The sequence below is a fragment of the Lissotriton vulgaris genome, chromosome 5, assembly GCF_964263255.1.
Source record: "Lissotriton vulgaris chromosome 5, aLisVul1.2, whole genome shotgun sequence".
Taxonomy (NCBI): domain Eukaryota; kingdom Metazoa; phylum Chordata; class Amphibia; order Caudata; family Salamandridae; genus Lissotriton; species Lissotriton vulgaris.
Genome location: NC_141693.1, coordinates 101,598,561 through 101,622,437, shown reverse-complemented (window position 1 = coordinate 101,622,437; position 23,877 = coordinate 101,598,561). Strand labels below are relative to the sequence as shown.

At 45.6% G+C, this 23,877-nt stretch overlaps 1 protein-coding gene across 1 annotated transcript in view; it reads left to right on the top strand.

Annotated features, from left to right (window-relative positions):
- Positions 1–23,877, top strand: part of CNTRL (centriolin) — an 857,679-nt gene that overhangs the window by 384,924 nt on the left and 448,878 nt on the right. The window contains exon 18 of the mRNA XM_086920986.1: positions 21,895–22,074. Within this exon, the coding sequence (XP_086777112.1) occupies positions 21,895–22,074 (180 nt within the window). The remainder of the gene's footprint in view (positions 1–21,894; positions 22,075–23,877) is intronic.

The following is a 23,877-nucleotide window of genomic DNA, read 5'->3' as shown; positions in this document are numbered from 1 at the left end:
AAAGAAATAGACTGATAAATTATTTTTTTTGAATTCGTAAAAAGGTCCCAACTGTCTGAGGCAGAGGGTACTAACCAGGCACTCAACCTGGATCCATACAAGAATCTTAGATTGACCCAACTTAAGGATCTCTGCAAAGCATGGAACCTTGCCATGAGGTCTAAACCTACTAAGGCTTATCTCCAGAACTTGCTTGCTGAGCATGATAGAGCCATGGTAATGGAAGAACGCCCTAATCTCCTGGATGGAGATGCCAGTTAGGATGATTAGTCCTCAGACTTCCCTTCTGACAGCACCCCTACTGGGAGTACTTCTGGTAGTACCGCGGATGAAATAGAAGAGGGGGTCCTGATCTTCAAAAACTAGCTGGGAGAATAGCTCTGAAGGCTAAAATCTTAGCCATAAAAAAGAAATAGCTGTGATGGGCCTAGGACCCATCTCTGGTGGGAGCACAATCTTAAATAATGATAACGAGTTAGCTTTTCACCCTAAAATCTACAAAGGGATTACCCCCAAATATGTAGAAGGTCATGATATCACCAAGTGGTCTACATTCTTTGAGAGGACTTGTACGAGGAGGAAGTTCAGCCAGACGTGTTGGGGCTCTCTACTCTGGGAGCTGTCTTCAGGAAAGTGCAGGGATAGACTCCTGACACTTAACGAGACGGGTGATGAGTCCTATGTCCTCATGGACTCATTCAGGGAGACTCACAAAACCTTGAGTAGGACCTGGATAGATTTTGTTGACTTATCAGACAAAACACTAGGTGGCTGGTTAAAAGGTAACAAGGTGCAACACTATGATGGGCTTTATAATCGTATTGTGAAAGAGCATTTGTTAGGTAACTGTGTTTCCGAAAAATTGCATCAGTACTTAGTGTACCCAGGTCCAATCTGTCCCCAAGAAAAGGGAAAGAAGTCAGACTATTGGCTCAAGACTAGGGTGTCCAAGTAGTCTCATGGTAGGGGTGACATAAAGAAAGGGTTGCTAATTACCCCCACCCCTGGATGTAAAGAGTGGGCAGTTTAAAGAGAAAATCAAAGAGTCTTCTAAAGGCCCCCATAAAATGTGCAGGAGGGTGGGCCCTGAGACAATGCACCGACTAAGGGAGGGTACCAGGGTAAAAACTGGGATCCCAAGAAGGCTTAGTGCTTTAATTGCAAAGTCAATGAGCATCAAACTGTAGACCCTATCTGTCCCAAAAAGGTTCTTCCCAGTGTACCTACCATTCATGCTGCAGCGCTGAGTCTCCAGGTGGAATCCATGGCTTTGAGCTGACCATATCAGAGAGCGCACTGGAGCCACTTAGTCTCAGAGGGCGGGTTGGATGTAGCTGCCCTGGCTGTCTGGTCCAGTAACGTGGAAAAATACAGAAAACAACTACATATTAATGGGGTTAGAGTGGGCACTGAGGGATACAGGTGCGACTATCATCATGGTGACTGAAAAACTGGTATTCCCCAAGCAATACCTGACTGGAAAGACCTATCCAGTCACCAGTTCTGAAAACCAGACAAAGGTTCATCACATGGCCAAAAGAAGGTGGTCAGATTCTCTGCCATTCCTGTGGCCTGTCTGCTAGGAAATGTGTGGAGTCCTCAGCTTGTGCTCAGGTAGAGCTGAAATCCATGCTGAGTATACCTGAATAAATGTATGTGAAAACTAGAACACAAAGCAAATGCCAGGCTGAAAAAGACCAGTTGGAGCCTGAAATAGTGGCCCAATCCTCCAAGAGAGTAAGCAGGAAGTATGGGAAACCAACCTCATTGCAGGCACAAGCTGTAGGAAAGTGCCCCTTTTTGCATGGTTACACCCCTATTTTTGCTGGATTTCTGATGCATTTGGACTGAGTGTGCACTGGGTCCCTACCAATCAGGTTCCCAGTGCCTGTGTTCTTAACCAAAACGATATCTTAATTTCCACAATTGGCACACCTCTGGTCCACATGTAAGTCCCTTGTAAAAATTACAAGTGGTACCAAAGGCCTTGTGACCAGAGAGGGTCTCTAAAGGCTGCAACATGTATTGTGCCACCCTCAGAGACCCCTCACCAAACACATGCACACTACCATTGCAGACTGTGTGTTTTAGTTCAGACAAAAACTTTGAGCAGACATGACACACATCCCTGTGTGCCACGCCCACAACCGCTGCCTGTGGCATAGGTAAGTCACTCCTCTAGCAGACTTCCCAGCCCCAAAGCAGGGTAAACTATACCACAAGAGAGGTCATAGCTACATAAGCAATATGCCCCTACAGTGTCCATTCTTTCACATAAGTGCAGTGAAGCCATATTGCAGGGGTCTCCAACCTTTTCTGTAGTGAGAGCTACTTCTGATCAGTATAAATCATCGTGAGCCACTAAAAACCAAGGAACTCGCGCATTTTTCGGAGACACCGCCCACGCCCTGCTTCATTGTCTCTAAGCCTTTTTCTTTGTGGCCCATAGGGTTGTTTGAACAAAATACACATAGATAGACCTATAGAGCTGTTCAAAGCTGTCAGCAGACTGAAAATCATAACATAATAAACTGTATATCTGTCTCACACCTCATTCACCACACTGCTACGTGCTGCGACCCATAACATGATAACGATAACTGCACCTTGGAGTTAATCAGGCAAGACAAGGAAACACTTCCCACATAGAATCAAAAACCAAAGAAAACACTTCGAACTACCCACCATACAAAAGCCATAGCTTGCTAACCATGTAGGTAAGTGCTTCAGTGCGACACATTAGTAAGCACTATAAAAATGCTGCAACAGAAGGCTTCTCATTTCTTCATTATCAAAATAAATAAAACAAAGGGAGAAAAGTTATGGTACAAATGAATACATATGATTTGCTTTCATGTCCGGGCCTTTGCAGATTATTGGAACAACAAATGGCCGATATTTGGAAAGGTGGTAACCTTAATTTAATTATAAAGCACTTCACTCACTTCTATAACACATGCTTTAACTATGCAAAGTCCGTTTTCAGAAAATGTATAGTTCTGCAATGTCCAGCAACAGACTGTCTGCTAAGCCTTGCACTCGCACTTCTACTTCCAGTAATAATATAGTAGCATGAAACATATGGCAATGTCCCTCAGCGCATACCTCAATAAACAGAAATCTCCATAGCCAGATCAATAACAGGTTCTAGCCAGGAACGACCCTTTGTAATCCATTAAAAAAACAATACAATACATTCATCTAGTCCAGCCTTATATCACTTCTGTTGAGTAGGACTCACCTACAAACAATACGAACACATGCAAAAACAGATAGTTGGATTACTTTTATATAAAACATAACTTCGTGAAAATAATTATGAAAAATAAATAGCACACTGGTAGCTTTATTCTCATGGTATTTCAAATCGTCTCTCATCTCCTGGCCAGACAGTGGGAAAACTGATATTTCACACACATTTCTGTGACTATGCATAAAGAGGGCTGCATTATAGCTCTTATTTGCTTTAATTGAAAATGTCATTATTGAAGCAGAAGGCCCCTTGTTTATACTTGCATATTATTGAAATAATAGAAATAAAGCATACTTGTACATTAACAAATGTAATATACAGATCTAATTTATTCAAACTCTTACACATCATAAAATACTGAAAACGCTACAAACAAGTGACCATGAATTTGTTCCCTAAAAACAAAATCTCAAATCCGATCACACCTCGTGCACGCACACACACTCCAGATCACTACTGCACTCAACAGCCTGCTTTCCTCCTTCCTGCATAGGCCATGAGTTTCTGAATCAGTGTAATAATAGAGTCCTTCATTTAATATTCTTCCAAGTAGACCTCAAGAACCAAGCTATATATAGACAGAACATCAATGGGATCAAAGTGCATGGGTAAAATCGGGAACGGACTAATGAGCCTTGTTTAGAAAAATCCCACACTAAAAGAAATTGCATCCTCTCAGCCACATAATTGTAAACTGCCTGTATTAAACGCATACCAGTAAAAGTACTTAACAAATCAATTTGTTTGGCGTAGCTGTGGTGCAGCAAAACACAGCTCCATGTCACACGAGCAGAGTTGCCTTGGCACAAAGGAAGAGTGTGGGAGACAGGGAGACTGGAAGTGACAGGACAGAGAAGTGATGGGCCTGTTTTGGGAGGATCGGATCAGTACATATAATGCGTTTTGATTTCAACATCGGCTGCCACTGCGCTTTAAAACTGAAAGAAGATATAATAAAGCACAGTGGTAGCCGATGTTAAAATCAAAGGGCCTTGCATGCACTGAGCTGCTTTCACTGATTACAACACGAAGGCAAATTTAAAGCGTGCTGTCGTCAGTGAAAGCAGTTTAGTGCAGGCAAGAATCTTTAACTTTAACATTGCCTGTTACGCTGTAGCTGCTCAGTGCCTGCAAGGACCTTGGATTTTAATGTCAGCTGCCACCGCACTTTATTACCGAAGGCAGGTATAAAGCAAGGTGGTAGGCGATGTTAAAATCAAAGGGCCTTGCATGCATTAAACAGCTTTCACTTACTACCACGCAAAGGCAAATTTAAAGCTGTAGTAGTAAGTGAAAGCAGTTCGTGCAGGCAAGAATCTTTGATTTAAACATTGGCTGCCACCGCAGTTATTGCCCAGGGCCTGCAAGAACTTTGGATTTTAACATCGGCTGCCTCCGTGCTTTGGTACTGAAGTCAGACATAAAGCACGGTGGCAGCCGATGTTAAACTCAAAAGGCCTTGCATGCACTAAGCCGCTTTCACTGACTTCAACAAAAAGGCAAACTTAAAGCATGCTGTAGTCAGTGAAAGCAGTTCGTGCAGGCAAAGACTTTAGATTATTTTTACATCGGCTGCGACCATGGTAGCAGTTCAGTACCCGCAAAGACCTTGGATTTTGATATCGGCTGCCACTGTGCTTTGTTACTGAAGACAGATGTAAAGCGCGGTGGCAGCTGATATTAAAGTCAAAGACCTTACAATACACTTAGCCGGTTTTAAGAACTATGCTGCTATTAATCCAGGGGCACACTTACCAGTCCTGCGGAGCTTCCCAGGAGGATGAGACGGCAATTATGAAGTGCGGTCCATGCCTGGAAAAGGCAGGTGGCGCGTGACTTCAGGAAGAACGTCACGTTCTTTGGCCAACCCCGGTGCATCTAAGCTCGCTTCGGCTAATCAGAGCAGCTGGTTTGTGTGAGGGCGGGCAAGGGCTGAAAGCTGACAAAGACAACGAAGTGATAAAAAATAAAATGCTTAAATGACGTCTTTATTATTAGGAAGCAGCGCGAGCTACTCCCAGAGGGTCGGCAAGCTACCGGTAGCTCGCGATCGACCGGTTGGTGACCCCTGCCAAATTGAGTACATGGGCTGGGAGTTTGTCATTACGAACTCCACAGCTTCATGATGGCTTTACTGAATGCTGAGAAGGTTGGTATCAAACTTCTCAGTACAATCAACCCACGCTGATTACAGTGTTGGCTTTATTTCGAAATGCACTCAGAGGGTATCTTAAAGATGCCCCCTGAAAAACTACCAACTTCCTTGTGTTCAGCTTGCTGATCTGCACCAGCCTTCCACCCTCAGGCATGTTTCTGATGCCCTAAGGTGGGAGCCCTTGTGGGTCAGGAAGGAAGCCTGCTTGGGGTGGAGGTGCTTCTCACCTACCCCCAAGCAGGAACAGCATTCATGGCGTTGAGCCTAAAAGGCTTCCTGCCCTTTGTTATGCTGACTAGGGCCTTTCCTGCTAGTAGAGTTGCTTCCTCCCCCCCCCCCCCCCCCAACCAGACCCAACTTTTGGTGGCAAGGTCAGCGCAAAATTTAGTAATCAAGTGAGGTGTGTCTCCCCCCCCCCCCTCCCCCCTCCCATGCCAAGACCATCCCTAAGGTGCCCTGGACTGAGGTGACCCCCCTCCTTAGGAAATCCTCCATCTAGAATGAAAGGCCAATTAGGTTAAGGGATGCTCACTACCAAGAGGGAGGGGACATACAAAGGGTGTAGTCACCCTAAAGGCAAGTAGCCCTTTGTCTACTGTAAGGAAGCTGGCTCTGTATATATTGTACGAAAGTAAGGTATATTGTGCACAGAGTCCCCAGAGGTATAGCAGAGGCTAAATTAGACAAGTACTAACAGCTCTCTTTGTGGTAGTGTGGGCGAGCAGTTAGGCTTATCAGGAGGGTGTGTTAAGCATGTAATTGTATTCACTCAATCAAGAACTGATTACACACTCTGAGACAGAATCCAGACCAATTGGGTAAGTATAAAAAAGGTATAATTATATATTTTTTCTAGAACCAAGCAGGGCTTGGTACAGGTAGGTAAAATGTACTTGCAGTTGTAAAACGTTACCAGGTAATGCAATTGAAAACGGATTTGCCATTGTTACATGTTTGTATATGCTTTAAAAACAGTTTAAATTACACAGTGATTTCTTTTGCATTACTTTTGGATTTCATCAACTACTCGGGTGATATGCCTAGATATCACACCATGGATCCTGCAGTACAAGATATGTAAGACGTTTTCAGGTTTGAAATATAGTAAATTTTTCTTCATATAAAAGTTAGTTCGACACTGAACATTTGCAGGAACAAAACATCACAACATTGGTTTATATGGAGAAAAGAGGGTTATCAGTATCAACGGCCTGCAAGAATAGTTATTTGGGGGGTTAGAACCAAGGTTCCCCAAGGTTCCGTTAGGCACTCAAATGGCACCACCAGCAGCACTGGGGCAGGCAGGTGCAGCATGCAGGGCCCAATGTTAGCCAATGGTGCTAAGGGGGCCTTCAGTCAGGGACTACCTGCGAGCAAGCCACTTGGCTGTGGGCGCAAACCTCCTAGGGTTACGATCAGCACTGCAGGGGTCAACAATTCGCTCGGGAGCTGCACCATCAGCGGCACATGGGCAGCAGGGTGCAGAGTGCAAAGGAGACGGGGACCCTATGGATTTCAATGAAGATCTCGGGTTTGGAAAAGGGAGGCGTCCTGACCACTGGGTGGAGAGGTAAGTTGGGTTCTTGGGGGATGCCTGGACACAGTCGGTTGGGCCACCGAAGGCCGTGGGGCATAGGGTGCAGGGGTGTCTTTTGGCGTCTGATCGTCTTATCAGCTACGGTCAGGGGGATCCTTCAGGTTGAGGCTGCAGGCATCAACTTGAAGCTTGAAGGAGGTCGAGATCACCAGATTCCAGGTTAGGATCGCTGGGTAGACCTCCTTGTGGTGTTGGGCCACTCTAACTTGGGCCGTGGGCGTTGGATGCCCAAACACTGATGCCCCCATTTCTCAACAGAAACAGGGCCAATCCACCTTCTCCAAGGGTTTTTTCATGGGCTCCATTAAAGGTGGCAACAATAGGGGCAGAGGCAGGGGTGATTCCACCTGTGGCGCATCCTCCACTACCATACAGTGACACCCCTCCCCGACCACTCAACATACGTTGGGGGAAGACTTCAGTTTTTATATCCAGTCTGGGAATCCATTACCACAGGCCAATGGGAACTAGCCATTTTCCAACCTGGTTATTGTCTGGAGCTCGTTGCCATGCCACCCAACATTCCACCCCACAGGTTATCACAAGATCACCTTGCAATTCTCAGACAAGAAGTCCAATCCCTACTCCTCAAAGGGGCAATACAACCAATCCCTTTTCACCAACAGGGCACATGATTATACTCCCTATATTTCCTCATTAAAAAAAGGACTGGTCCTTAAGACCAATGTTAGATCTCAGGTTGCTCAATTATTACATCCACTTAAAACATTTTCACATGGTCACGCTGCAGGATGTAATTTCCCTTATACAACAGGGCAAATTTATGACCACACTGGACCTAAAGGACGCTTACTTTCACATACCCATACACCCTACTCATGGTAAATACCTCAGGGCTGTTATAGAAGGAAAGCACAACCAATGTAAAGGTCTTCCGTTTCTAGTCACTAACGCTCCTTGCGTTTTCACAAAGTGCTTGGCAGTAGTGGCAGCATACTTAAGATGACAAAACGTTGATCTATTCCCCTACCTATACAACTGGCTCATCAAAGCTAGCATTCATCACCAATGTCAATGGCACATCCTGTCGACATAAGATCTACTCCACAGCTTGGGGTTCACCATCAATGTATCCAAATCTAACCTTCAACCACTTCAGATTCAACCATATTTAGGGGCCTTTTTCAACACAGATTTAGGGTTAGCATATTCCAATCCATCTCGGATAAAAAAATGTGAAAGAACTATATCTCACTTCCAGGCGAACAGAACTCTCTGAGTTTGGACGGTCATGTGTCTACTAGGAATAATGGCGTCTTATATTGCCATCATTCCAAACGCAGAACTACATGTGCACCCACTGCAACAGTGCCTATCTCGCCAGTTGTCTCAAGCACAGGATCTAGTGTTGATAGATCGTCACACTCACCGTTCTCTGCAATTATGGAATACCAACAATCAATTGAAAGGGCTGCCTTTCTTCGACCCAGTGCCTCAGATCATTCTAACCACAGACTCATCAGAAACCGGTTGAGGTGCACATCTCCAACACCTAACAATGTAAGGTCTGCGGGATGGCAGACAACAATCTCTTGGAACTTCAGGCAGTCTTCCTAGCACTGAAAGCTGTCCTTCCTCATCTCTCTCACAAGGTTGTGCTAGTCCGGTCGGACAATAAGACAGCCATGTACTATCTACGGAAAAGGGGGGGGGATACATTCATCTCAACTGTCACACCTCACTCAGACCATATGGAATTGGTCTCTTCACCATCACATTGGAGGAATATCTGCTGGGAACGGACAACATTCTTGCTGACCTGCTCAGCAGGAGCCACCAGCAAATCCACAAATGGGAACTCAATCCACAGGTTTTCATTCCATTTCTGGTTCAGAAACTTAGGTAAACGTCATTAGAAATGATTATTTGTAGTTCCCACTTGGGCACCTCAGCCCCGGTCCACAGCTTTACTAGATCTCTCACTAGTCCCTCTCGAGAAGCTCCCCAACAGGCCAGCCCTTCTCACTCAGGACAATGGACACATCAGACACCCAGACCCCAAGATGTTCATCCTAGCGATCTGGCACCTAAGGTCTTAGAATTTGGTTACCTAAACATACCTACAGAATGTATGGACATTCTTAAACAAGCAAGCAGACCCACAACTAGAGCAGGTTATGCTGCAAAATGGAAACATTTTGTTTATTATTGTCATCCTATACAAATATATCCTCTCAAAGCTACAGTACAGGATATTATGTATTTGCTTAATTTGCAAAAATTGAATTTAGCATATACTTTCATTACATTGCATCTTGCTGCCATATCTGCCTATCTTCAAAATAGGCAGCATCTGTCTCTCAGGATTCTAGTGATTAAAGCATTCCTGGAAGGAATTAATCTAATTTTTCCACGTTGTGTTCCTACAACACCCTCTTGGAACTTAAATATTGTACTTGGGTCCTCGTTTGGGGCCTCTGCATTCATGCTCTTTTAAATTTCTATCATGGAAAGTGGTGTTTTAGTTGCCGTTACCTCCCTCAGGCGTGTCTGTGAGCTCCAGGCATTAACCTTACAAGAACCTTTCTTTCAAATACATAAATGCAAACTGGTTCTTCATACTAATCCTAAATTCCTACCTAAAGTAGTCTCCCAGTTTCACCTCAATCAATCGATTGAACTTCCTGTTTTTTCCCCTATCCCTGATTCTGAGCTCTTCATACTTTGGACATAAAAAGAGTGCCCATGTTATACATAGATAGAACGAAAACTTTAATAAAAGTAAAAAAAAACTCTTTGTAGCTTTTCCTCCACTTCATCAAGACAACCCTATATACAAATTAGGTTTAGCTATGGGGATAGTTAAATACATTCAAACGTGTTAAATTAAAACTAAAAGACCTTTACATGTAACTCCTGGAGCACACTTTACTCAAAAAAGGTGCAACTATGGCCTTTTTAGGAAATATTACAATAGCTGATATTTGTAAAGCAACTACATGGTCCACACCACACACATAAGTGGAGTGGTGTGGCTCACTGGTTAGAGGCGGCAAACCCGGAAGCAGAAGTCGGCCCGGGACCAGGGTTCGATTCCCGACGCGGCAGGGGCGTGAACCAGGGTCAGCGGACTAGACAATTCTCGCCTCGGTGCCTACTCTAACCAGGGGTCCCACCCTGCAACTCTGGGCATTAGCTTGCCTAATCTCCACAACGGCCCCATCAACACCGGGGATGCCTGGCTCCACCTTGGGGATTCCCAGCAGGGACCATCCCACAGGGAAAGCCAGGACAGGTTCCCCAGCGGTATTCAGCGCCAGGACGCCGACTGGCAACAGTGCGCTTTACAAGTATACATTACATTACATTACATTACATTTACCAAACACTACTGTGTGTACATTTTAGCACTTTAAACAGCCAGTGTACTCTTTTTCAAACTACTGCAACTGCCACACGCTAGCCACCAGTCTAAGGAGAGGCTGCTTTACAGTCTATACAGTGCATGTGTATCTAGAACCACACATGCCATCGAACGGATTATGTTACTTACCTTGTAAACATTTGTTTGTGTCATGTAGTGCTGTAGATTCACATGCGCTCTCCCTCCTCCCCAGAATCTTGTGGACGTTGTAGTTATGTTTTCACGCATCTCTATCATATATTCACATACTAGCTGTACCCGTCCATGCGTTGCTGTGGCTCCGTCTGGTCAAATGGAAGAGAAAGAAAAGAGTAAGCGCACGTTTCTAATATGTTTAATTTCACAATGCTTGTGGGTATACTATATGTATTGTTGTTCCATTGTCTGTGCAGATATAGCGATTGTCTGGTTTGCCTTCTCTAGAGCACGCAACATATAATTGTCCATGTGAGAAGTAATCCGTGTCTAGATCTAAACAGCAGAATTCTAAAGATTGGCCCTGAGATTTTTTTTTTTTTTTTTAAATAACAAACTTGATTGAAAACCACAGTTAGTAGTACATGCATCATAGAGGGTACTCAAGGTATTTTTCTTTTTGCTGCTTGTTATCCAGTTTTTCCCGATATGAATTTGATACATATTTAAATCACATCACATCTGTTGATATAACAGAAACAATCAGTTCAGATGGTAGATGTTGGACGCATCCTTAATATATAATATTTAATAGAACCGCAGGTCGCGGTTGCATTGTGTTCTTTTAAATAATGTTGCAAAGTGAACCAAGTCCTCCCCCCTCCCTCCTCCCACTTTCCGGTCTGCCATCCTGACACCAACTGTCCATCCTAATATATGTAGACTATTGTCTCTATGCGTCCCTTGTTAATGTTGCAAAGTGAACCAACTCCTCCCCCCCCCTCCCTCCACCCACTTCCCTGTCTGCCATCCAGACACCAACTGTCCATCCTAATATATGTAGACTATTGTCTCTATGCGTCCCTTGTAGTTGTTGCGCAGCAACCAAATAGATAGGGTCTGTTCGGCCTTTCGATTAAAAACACGCCCGTATTGGACAGACGCGCGTATTCGAATCCAACGTTTTGTATATATAAACACGCGCTTAATCGAATCCAACGTGTGTCAAAATTTCAAAGCAATCGGTGAAGAACTCTCGGAGATTTACAATTTTGAACAAACGAACATTTACATTTTTATGTATCTCTTCGGGCTTTCGATTAAAAACACACGCGTATTCGACTTCGACACGCGCGGATTCGAATCCAACGTTGTATATATAAAAACACACGCGTATTCGAATCCAACGTGTGTCAAAATTTCAAAGCAATCGGTGAAGAACTCTCGGAGATTTACAATTTTGAACAAACGAACATTTACATTTTTATTTATTTAGATTAGCATGGACATCTCTATCTTTTACGCAATTATTACACTCCTTCTCACCCTCCTGCAGGAAAACAATTCATCAAAGGAGTTGATGGCAACTAGATGAACACTAGATGGCAAGAGTATGCAGAGTATGTGAATCTACAGCACTACATGCCACGAAAAGATGCTTACAGGGTCACAGTCTCCGAAACTAGCAGCAGCCAACTTTAAAACCTGCATGCAGGAGCTTGCTGGCTGGATGAATCAGCACTGCCTTAAGCTCAATGGGGCTAAAACGGAGGTGTTAGTGATAGGGGGAGATGGGGCGAGCTGGTCTCATGAATGGTGGCCGCCATGTCTTGGCTCTCTGCCCATTCCATGCAGTGAGGCCAAGAACCTGGGGGTCTGGGTGGATCCTAAACTCTCGTTTGAGAGTCATGTGGACAAGGTGGTGGGGAAATGCTTTGGGGTTATGAAGACCCTGAATCGCACTCTGGACCTACTGCCTCTGGAGGCCAGACGCATTATGATCCAAGCTCTGGTCACCTCTCGCATGGATTATGCGAATGTGCTGCTATTAGGCACTACGGAGAAGAACTTGAGGAGACTGCAAGTGCTGCAAAATACGGCGGCCCGGTTAGCCCTCAGACTCCCTAAAAGAACAGCATCCAAGCCTACTTTGGCTGCCCTTCATTGGCTACCTGTAAAGAAAAGAATCCTTTTCAAAGCCCTCCTTTTCTGCTACAGGAAGCAGAAGCGCCAGGGTATCTGAAGGATCTGGCCATCCCCTATCGTCCCCAAAGAGCACTTCGCTCGGCGGGTATGGGTCTCCTGACAGTTCCTCGTGTTAGAAAGGCCAGGATGGGAGGCCGCTCCTTTCGGGTGCTGGCTACCACCCAGTGGAATAGCCTTCCACTTGGGATCAGACTGGCCAACAATGAAACCATGTTCCGGAAACTGTTGAAAACACATCTGTTTGCTATGGAGGGATAGATGATCCTCCTCCTGTCTGACTCTTACTCCACAGCGCGGGGACACGCCGTGATGGCGTCACCAGGCGCTTTAGAAATTCCTTTATTATTATTATATTAGTAACATAATCCTTATGGTTGTGAAAACTCCAGCATACTGAGTAACTGAGCTTCAGACCCTCTTGACCCAGCCTCCTTTTACCACCTTTTTTGCCAAATACACTGGTGTGTTACAGACTTGAGCAGCGTTCCTACCGAAAGTGGTGACGCCTTTTCATGTCGAAAAAATCAATCATCAATCTTCTGACCTTCTTTGCTCCACCTCATCACTCGAAAGAGGAGGAGCAAATCCTTTGCTTGGACCCCAAGAGATCACTCAGCCTTTTCATCGATCGCACCAAAGAACATTGGGTGAAATATCAGCTCTATATGGTGTTCTCTGGGGACAAAACAGTCAAGGCAGAGCAGAAGCGGACCATCTTAATATAGATAGCTCTCTGTATTAAAATATGCTACTTACTGTCCAAGACGTAGCCTCCAGAAGGTCTGAGAGACAATATACTAGAGCTACAATCCACTAAATTGGCACATGGAGTACTTGCCCTGGATATTTGTCAAGCAGCCATGTAGAGACCATTGCACACGCTCATGAAGAACTACTGCCTTGATCTTTTGTGATGGTCATTTTGACAGTTCGGTCCTTCAGAATTCTTTATCAGACCCACCACCATGTGAGGTACAGCTTTGGTATCTATTCACAAGGCAAGGAATCTGTAGTTAGAAATAACCATCAGAAGAACCAGTTACTTACCTTCGGTACCGCTCTATCGTATATCCTATTGTAGGGAACTGGATTATTATCCGGGGTGGACATGTGTCCAACTCGATGGGATAGGGCCACCACCTGCAAGATGTCCCTCAACTTAAATAAAATAAATCTAAGCCTATGCTATGACATGAAGCAGTTAGGCCTAAATCAAAGGCAATGTGTTAAGTATTTATACAGTGTATATACAGTAAGAAACTGTACACAAAACACTAAAACTTCACAGCTAATTTTAAAATAAAGAGAGATTTATGTTTAAATTATGACCCCAATGGCTAAAATCCAATAAAGGAACTGAACATATGAATTTTTATAGATTATATTGAAGAGAGCACCATGAAAAGTATAATTGCTAACAAATTTCTATGGACACATTAGAGCGGGATCCAGGCTCAATTTGAGCCCAACCATTAAGGAGTCCAAGTCGGATAATCGCTAAGTAAATTAGTCCTTGTGAAAGTCGAAGTCCTAAAGCAGAAAGGGACTCGGTCATTTTCTGAGAGAAAAACTATTCCCTGAGCGGGCCTCTGCTGAAATTGTAGCCACCACCGTGGAACCGAAGGCCAGATACTTGATGCAACTAGGTCCCACTGGAGCTTTGGAGATTCCTTGCTGGAAAATCTTTTAAGTCTCACCACAGATTGGGATTTAGTAATGTTTTCAGAGGTGCTGACAGCCTTGACTGGGACGAAGCTGAAATTCAGCCCTTGAGCTTTGGAGATTTCTTGCTGGAATTGTTTTTTATTCTCACTGCAGATGGGATTTTGTAATTTTTCAGAAGCGCTTGTAGTTTTGACTGGGACGAAGGTGAAATTCAGTTCCTCTGTGGAACTGCTGCTTTTCCCTCGGGTCCTCCTGAGGCTCTGGAGAGAAAGGGGCCGGTTCACAGAACTAATCCGAGACAAAATCCTAAATTTACTACTTAGTAGTAGTAAAGTAAGGTTTTTCTTGTAAGATTAGGATTTTGCCTTAAAACCAAAGCTTAAGACAAACTTAGATTTAACTTAAGTTTAACTTAAGACAAAATCCTAACTTAAGACAAAATCCTAAGTTTACTACTACTAAATGTCTTCTGTGAATACCAAAAGTAGTAAGTTTAGGATTTTGTCTCAGATTAGTTCTGTGAAGCACTTAGCACAGTAACTATCAGAACTCCATCTTAGCCAATGGGATCACCGACCTTGCTACAATAAAAACTGCAATTTGGTCTCTTCTTTATCAGTGCTTGTTAAATACAAAAGAAACATTCCCTTCTTTCTATGCCCTTATCTATACTACTATTATAAAGGAAGAACTTTGAGGCTTTGAGGCGGGTAAACTCGGGAACCACAGCGCAAATCCACACACCCGATACATCGTTGTAATCCTCAGCGTGTGCATATGGACATAGGCTATATAAATTAAAAATAAATACATTATTTAAAAAATATAAGGTAAAAAAAAGTAGTCCCTTTAAAGTAGCGCTGGCCGCAACGTGCGTGCTTACATCAGGAGCGGCGTACACGAGTGCGAGGAGTGGCGGAGATCAGCGCGTGGAGGAGCAGAGGAGATCAGCGCGGGGAGGAGCAGTGACAAGGAGCGGCGGAGATCAGCGCGGGGAGGAGCAGTGACGAGTGGAGGAGCAGCGGACATGAGTGGGAGACAGGCGGTGAGGATCGGCGGGCAGGCAGCGAGGAGTGGCGGCGGGGAGGAGCAGTGAGCGGCGGATGAGGTAGGGCGCCAAGTAAGCAGTGAGCAAAGCAAACGTGAGGGAGGAGCAGCGGCAGAGAGGAGCGGTGAGCGAGCCACAGGTACCAAACGGATAAAGAAACGTGTGCAGGTTACAAAAGCGTACAAAGTGGAGCGATCAGCTTAAAGCTAAAATGACAATCGGCAGAAGGTACCAAACTGGGCATTACAGGAGGATAAAGTGACGTGGGCAGCTTACAAAAGCGTACAAAGTAAACATAGAGGCATAATACTGCACAACGTCAGGGCGGGCGGGGGCCCTGAGCCATGATTGCTCCCGGACAACGTCGGGACGGGCTGCTAGTTTTTAATACTAAGCACCCTGCCTGATGCGCCACCCAGGCCTTCCTTAGGAACCCCTTCCTAATATTAAAAAGAAGGTTGTGACCTGGCAACTTTTGTCATGTCGATTTGGCAGGTTTAAGCTGCCCAACCAGGCTTCAGTGGCAGGCGTAGCAATCCTAGAGTCACCTTTTCCCTTGCCTTTGTAGGTTGGCACAATTAAGTGCTGCAGGCCACTGGTGACATTTGACTTACCAGCCCTGGGTACCTCTTGTACCATATGCTCGGGACTTAGAAGTAAGTTAAATATGCCATTCGGGCATTAACCAATTGAAAATGTACTATGCGGGCAAGAGGCCTGGATAGCAGGGCCCAATGCACCATAAAGCCACCAGCATCAGTCCAAAAACCTGTGGCTGATCGTACATAAAGAGGTCTTTTCCTTTATTCAGGATATGAATGTTTTGGGTTTAGTTCCCGGGTCTTGATGAGGATGGTTAAGATGCTTCTTGGACATCTAGCCTCATGGAACCCTATTGTCCAGTTTGCCAGATTGCATTTGTAGGCCCTGCACTGCAAATTCTGGTTTCAGTTGGCCAGCACAGGGTTAGTCGCTCTGATTTAATGCAGATCTGTCCGGAGATGCCTTGGGATCTACTGTGGTGGGAAATGAATATTAAGGGTGAGTGGCCTGCAGTAGGCCAATAACCCTTTCACATTCAGACCTTACAGTTGTGACAGGCGTCACTGCTGGACAAAAGCAAGGGGGGGGCATCAGAGAGATGGATATCAGAGACCTCTAGCCTAGTGCACATCAATCTTTTGTAGCTTTGTACAGTACAGCTACCCTAAAAGCCCCCCCCGCTCATCATTAAAGGAGAGGCTGGTACTGATCCTCATGGGTAGCATGACCACCACATAGTGCTGCAAAAAGCAGGCAGAGTGGGGTCCTGGATCCTGTGCCAGGAGACCTTGTGTCTTTGGAGATGACAGGACCAACAGCATATCTTTCTCACGGCTGACCATCTGGCAGCGTCCCTAAATGCCAGAGTAGGCAACCTGAGCAGACATCATATGGTAGACCATGAATGGCATCTCCATCCTGAGGTGGCACTAGGCGTCTTCAAACAGTGCGTCCTGCCATTGGAAGATCTGATCACCACCACGGAAAATGTACAGTATCAAAACTTGTGTGCTGGAGTTCCCTCAATGCGAATGACTAGGAGATTCATTCTGTCTCAAATGGGACATGAGTCTCCAGTATGCATTTCCACCATTATTTCTCCTGACACGAGTTCTGAAGAAAATTAGGATGGATCTGGCCTAATTCATCTTGAAAGCCCCAGACTGGGCCTGGAGGGTATGGTACTCAGATCCTTTGAGCCTTACTTTCCAGTCTTCAGGAGGACCTCTTGTCTCAGCAGCAGGGGAGTGCCTAACACCGGAATCTCTGCAACATTCACTTCTATGCATAGAGATTCAGTGGCGACAACTGAGTTCCTTTGATTAGGGGCCTGATGTAGTGGATGTCATCCTTGCAGCCACTAGTCCTTCAACAAAATCCATTCATTCTGGATGTTGGGATAAGTTTGTAACTGAAGTGTGATCTGTCCTCTTGTCATTGGCCCAGCAGAGTCTTACAGTAGGCATGGATAAGTGTTACATGTTGGCCATTTCAGCTTTTCTGTGTTTCTCAGATCAGCCTTGCCCTTTCATGTCTCCTGTTGCGATGCGCTTTCTGAAAGTTTGACTTGCATGTTTCCTTTGAAGCCTTTTGTCATGCCACTGTCGGACCTCAGTTGGGTCCTCACATTTCCTCATATGCACACCATTTATAATGATGCATAGTTGTTCCCTAAAGCACCTGACAATCAAATGTCTTTTCCAGAGCAATATGTTCTTCTTGTCCCGTGAGTGACCGGCAATGTTAATGCAACCTCCATGCACCACTTTCTTTCCTGATAAACCGGTGCTAAGTACTCCTACTGCCTTCCTGCAAAAAGTGATGTTTCTCTTCCATGTTGGTTTGCCTATTACCCTATTGGCCTTCTTCGCTTCGCCACACCTGTCGAAAGAGGAGGAGATGCTTCATTGACTTGACCCTAGAGGAGCCCTGAGCTTTAATAATTGCCGTACAAGCCACCAGTGTCTGGGTGACCAGCTTTTGCGAGGGTCTAGAAAATCAGAGCAATGCAGAAGAGGACTGTGTCCAGGTGGATAGTTCTTTGTATGAAGTTATGTCATACGTTTGTCAGAAAATAGCCTGCGGAGTCTCATTCAACAGGGCTAAGGCTACTACCACTGGGCCGCTGGCGAGTGCAATACCTGTTCTAGACATACACTAGTCTGTGATGTGGTATTGGTGCATATAATCACAAGGCGACAGCTAGATCCATAAAGGGGGCATTTTGTCTACTCGGTCAAGTCATTCTGCTGTTTGCCCAGTTTGTCAGGGGATAGCTTTGTTTTTAACCTTAAAGGCAATATTGTTTGATGTGCCAAAGTGATTGAAAAAAGACAATTGCTTTAAAATTGCAGTGTCTAAAATGAAGAGCGCCAAAATAATTTCTGGCTGTTGGCCATTGTAATAAAAAAAAAAAAAAGCTCGAGTGAGAGATTTGTGTTTCTTCTAGATTTTGTGTGATCAAGGATGAGCTAATGGTGTGCTAGTAAGGTGAATGAAAGAGTTGAGCCTAATTTATATTTTTACATATGTTGAGTTGTGGTGGTTTTGAGAGTGGGTGTGTGTGTGTGGCTCTGGGTGTAGGTGTGTGTGTGTGTGGCTCTGGCTGTGTGTTTGGCTCTGGGTGTGTGTGTGTGTGTGTGGCTCTGGCTGTGTGTGTGTGTGTGTGTGGCTCTGGGTGTGTGTGTGGCTCTGGGTGTGTGTGTGTGGCTGGCTCTGGGTGTGTGTGTGTGTGGCTGGCTCTGGGTGTGTGTGTGTGTGGCTGGCTCTTGGTGTGTGTGTGGTAGTAATTGCTGTCTGCTGAGCTCGTCCGTAGGGTACAATAGGTCTCACATTTGAGAGGGATTAAGCTATTGGCAATGTAAATGACAATGCCATTTATTTATCTGTTTTCAAAACCAACACATAAATACAAATTTTGTCATTTACAATGCCAATAGCTCTAACTTTTCCAAAGGCGAAACCGTTGCATTGTAAATGCTTGTTTAATCTCGGAATGCACTTCAGTGAGCGAGCCTCTGCCTGCCATTACGCCGCTTGCCAGTCTGTCTCTGCCATTAGTCAGCTGTTTGTTTTGAACACCCCCTGAACGCCTTCAAGGTCGTTATCATTCCAAGTGAAGCTGTGGGCTGATAGTTGTGCCCTGTTTCGGGGGTCTGTATTTTTAGACCTGATTTAACGCTCCTGTCTGTATTGCAGGCTTTGTACTGTTGGGGCCCATTTGTTGGCAGGCTGCATTTTGATTCTAGCACCAGGGCTTTTGGGTCCCAGGGCTTGGCTCCTGAACGTGAGCTCTGCTTGCTAAACAGTAGGCTGACACCCAGCCCTCCTACTGCGAGGTTCCCCGCTCTCTCTCAACTCCCACTTACCTAGGTAGTGTCATTCTTGTCTCCTCATGGAATCTTATCATTATCAAGACAACACTTACCTGGATGACCAGTGGGAAGAAGACCCACTCACAGCACTGCAGTGGGATGAAGATTTCTACGACGCATTAGATTCTTCTATACATAAAGCGGTGGAGCAGGCTATGGCCCCCTAAGAAGACCGCCTCTCCCTCAAAATTGAGCTAGCCTGTGATAAATTGGCCAAGACAGTTCAGGCCATTCCAGCCCCCCTCCCTCCCAGCGGTACCCCCGCTGTCCCTCAACCGCCTCCCAGAAGTGGGGGTTGACACTGATGCCTTTGCTCGCCTCAAACAGGCTTTCCTAGCTAGCAAACCCCCTCCTGCGACGATCACTCCTGGGGACTCTGCTCAAGGGGACGATGAGGAAGGTGGTCCTTCACATCCCTGGCGTCCTTCGCAGCCAGTGCCTGCAACTCCTGTACCTGGCGCAGATGATCAGAATCTCTGCGCAGATATGTTAGATCCCGTTGACATCTTGCACCCTACATCCTCAGACTGGGCGCCCTGTGACAAGGTCTCCCAGTACGTCGCCAGCCGCATCCGCCGACCGTTAGAGGCCACAGTGCGTAACTATCTTAGGGCGGAGTGTCCTCACCCCTCTTTAGAAGGTAAGGTGGCGGCCACCCCAGAAATTGAATTTCGCATGGCGACAAAATTCGTAAAGGAACCTAAAAGAGGTATTGATGGGTCTTGGCGGGCTTGCCAAGATAAGCTCCTTGACATTCTTGGGCCCATAACTAAAATCCTCGATATGGCTGAAGAAGCCAAATCGCCGGGAGCCCTGATCTCTCCGGAGAACCTATCATCTTGGGCCCAGCGCGTGGTGATATTTCTGGGCAATGCCAACTGCGCCATATCGACAGAACGGCGAAGATCCCTCCTGATAAAAGTGGATCCCATACATGGGGACCTGGCAGATTCAGAGGCCGGACCTGTTGCCCATGGAGGCCTTTTTGGCGAACCCTTTATGATGGAACTGGGGTGCTTCGTGAATACTTCCACGTCCTTGAACAGGGCGCAAACTTCTATACGCAAGGTCTTTCGCCCACGGGTTTTCCGAGGGGCCGGACGAGGCAGGGGCCGCTCGTTCGGCCGTCCTAACCAGCAGAGAGGAGGCTCCAACCAAGCATCTTACCAGGATCAAGCCAGATTCTCCAACTTCTACCCTACCAGGGGACGGTGAGGAAAGAACCGTGGTGGTAAAGGCGGCGGCACCTCCAGTTTTTTCAGTGAGTGTTCTCACTTCTTCCAATCTAAAAGTGGGGGGCCGGCTGGCACATTTTTTCCAGGCTTGGACTTCTGTCACAGGCGACGCATGGGTACTCCAAACTGTTCAAGGGTTTCATATAGAGTTTCTTGGGGAGCTCTTCTAGCCGGCTCCGCCGCACCCTCTGGTGTTCTCGGCAGTGGACAACGCTTTGGTCGATCAAGAGGTTGTCTCTTTTGCAAAAAGGGGCGGTCATACAAACCACTTCCCATGCTCACTGCTTCATCAGCAATCTTTTTGTGGTGGACAAGGCGGACGGGGGCCAGAGGCCCGACATTTATTTGCGCGAGTTCAACGAGTGGCTGGTTTACCGCCACTTCAAGATGAAGGGAATCCATCTTCTTCGCGATCTTCTCAGACAGAACGACTGGATGGTGCGTCTCGACTTAAAAGACGCATATCTGACTATACCAATTTTTTGGGTATAGTCAGATATGTTTTGGTGACTTTAAAATGGCTGCTGTCATTAAAGTGAAGAAAGATAAAGCATAATCCTCGCCTCCGAATCCTTAATGGAATTGAAACTTTCCATTCTTTAGGTCTTGTTCATTATTATTTGTATTGCTCTTTACTACACCTAACTACTGTGATCTTGGTCCAGGCCTTTTCCGTATTCCTTTCATCATTCCCAACATAATTGTTTTTTTCCAATGAGTCTTCTCATCATTTTTATTTTTTTCATGCTCATGATATTTTTATTGATTTTATAAACATGATCTGGATATGAATATAGTTGCATAAGGCAGTGTTGAAATATACATTTATTTGATTTCAAAGTACTTTATTGGATTTTTATACAAACAAATACAATAGCATTCTGTCAAGAGGTTAGCCAAAATAGTTTGTATACAATGGTTACATGTACTATTACGGTAAGATATCTGTTTTAGCTATATCCCTCTTACATTGACTTGCTGGGAAATTAGGGAGAGGTGGACAGAAAGAAAGAAAAGAGAGGAAAGAAGTGAGAGGAGAATGTGAGAGAGGTTCTATGTTTCTGAGTCTGATGGGGACTAGGTGGTCTATGGCGGGAGAGGTGGTCGAAACGGGCCATCCAGCAAGCCCCCCCGAAGTCCCATCGGCCCTTGGTGTTCACCATCGTTATGCTCCGACCCCCATTGGGGGAGGAGAGGCGAAAGCCAGCGTGGCCTCAATGGGGCTTGTGCGAGTCTAAGTTCGCATCTAGTGATTTCCACTTGCCCCTGGTTGAAGGTTTCCAGGGGGAGTTCTGCATCATAACTATTTGAGCTTAATTTTATCATAAATGATTGTAGTAACAGTGTTGGCTTGATCTGGTCAAGTAATAATTAATTAGTTCTTCTAGCCGTCCATGGGGATAGGTAAAAGCACCAGAGTTCGAAGGAGTCAATTTTTTGATATTTTTTTATTAAACTTCCATCTTTATAGCCTATTTCATAATTATTAAGTAATGGTTTTACTTTGTTCTACTGCAGATTAAATTGGAGAGGAGGCAACATGAGGCAAAAATTCGCCAGCTGGAGAATGAAATCCAGTGTTTGCTTGAAAAGCTGAAGGGCATGGAGGAAATCCAAGGTCTTACGGATCAGCAACTTCAGGAGGCTGATGAGGAGAGGGAAAAACTCTTCACTGAGCTTGAAGATTTGGAGAATAAGGTACCGAGATTGGGAAGCAAAACATGCAAGTGAATGGCCTATATGTTTTTTTTTTTGCTATGACCTGTTCTTTGGGATTAAAGACGTTTGTCCTTGAATATGTTGAATTCTTTGTTTTGTTTGCCTAAAGCACTGTGTTGCATTTAGTTTCATTCAGAAATATTTAGTATGAAAAATCAGACCTTGAAGCTTTCTTAAAGTTGAGTCCCCTTTGCCTACACAATGAAGTACAGGCTGTAGTGGGATTTAGTTATTTATCAGATAGTAAGCTTCCTCCTAACTGTAAAGGAAGGGGGTCAGGAAAATGGCCATGCCCGTATAAATATGCATCTGCAATTAATGATGTCACCCAGTCTAATTACCATACAACCTTTGGGCCTCACAGTTCATAACAGCCGACATTAGGCTTTGCCAATATCGTGAGTCACCAGCAACTGATTGCACCTTCCCCCCGGTACTCCAGTCAGTTTAGGAGTTCTCGAGTATTGGAATATCTTCTACAATTTCAGCAGCACTTGAGTCAGAGGAAGAGGCTGTAACCTCCTCAAAAGCACCATCGCTGCCTCTTACTGCAGCTGTAAGGGGTCTATAGGGTGAGTCTGTCTTCCCTCACCATCCAACACCAAGTGGGCCAACTCCTGGGAGCCATCATGACCGACCACCGCACATTAGGATGAGTTGAATGCGCGCTGGCCAGGTCGAGCTCGGTTACTGGTCCCTCCTGTGCTCTGCATACCCTGGGGTTGCACCCTAATCCCCCACAGGGACGGTGCCCATCCCCCAGTACATCGAGCCAGTTCCCGACCGCCTCAGGGGTAGTGAAAAAATTAGCACGGTCACCATGGATGACCTTCAGTTTAGCTGGGAAGAGTAACATGTACTGAACGCCCATCTCTCTCATCTTCTGCTTTACACCCCCAAAGGAGACCTTTGTTGCTACACCAGACGGGTATAGTCAGGGAAGATACAGATGGTATGATTTTCGAAGGTAGGGTTCCCATACCCCCGGGCAGCAGTAGGGATATAAAACCTTGGTCTCTTCAGTTAAGGACTTTCACAATGAGAGTGCAGGGTGACAACCCAGTCGGGGGCAGTGGGGCTGGGGCACGGGCACAGTGCGCCGCTCAATGAAGACAAGTTAGCTACAGGGAAAACGGCCTTGACCCACTTTTCAAGAACCCGTTCAGGAGCCCCATTCTTGGCCCCCTCTGAAAATCCTACAAACTAAAGGTTGTGTCTCCAGGAGCGTCCCTCCTCAACTTCAGCCCTGAGCTCCAGGGCCGGTGTTTTTGCAGCAAGGTTTGCCATTGCCGCCTTCAAGGTGGAATCCTCTCCTTGTATTTCAGCAACATTATGTTCCATAGCCAAGGATCATTCTGCAACTGTCCAGAGAGACAGCATCTATTTTAGCCTGCACAGCTGCACTGGATGCCTCTATAACAGCAAGTATCCCACAGTGCCTCCCCAACACCTGGACAGGGTCACCCTTCAGCTGACCCTTCCTGCACCGTGTATTGATCCATTTTTGTCTGATGTACTCTCTGCTGAGACCTGTCCTTACCCATGGCTGTTAATTACCAAGTAAGGGGGGGATGTAGAGAGTAAAGGAAGAACTTATGTCCAACACAGGTGCAGTGGTCGACCGTCAGACAGGCAGGCAGGAGACCCGAGCAGCAGAGACCGCTGCAAACCCCTGGAAGAAAAAATAGGAAGGGAGAACAATAGATATTCACCAATGTATCAATGACATTTGTCAGACCACAGTGAACTTGGCAGAAAGTGCATCATGTCTCAGGCACCCCT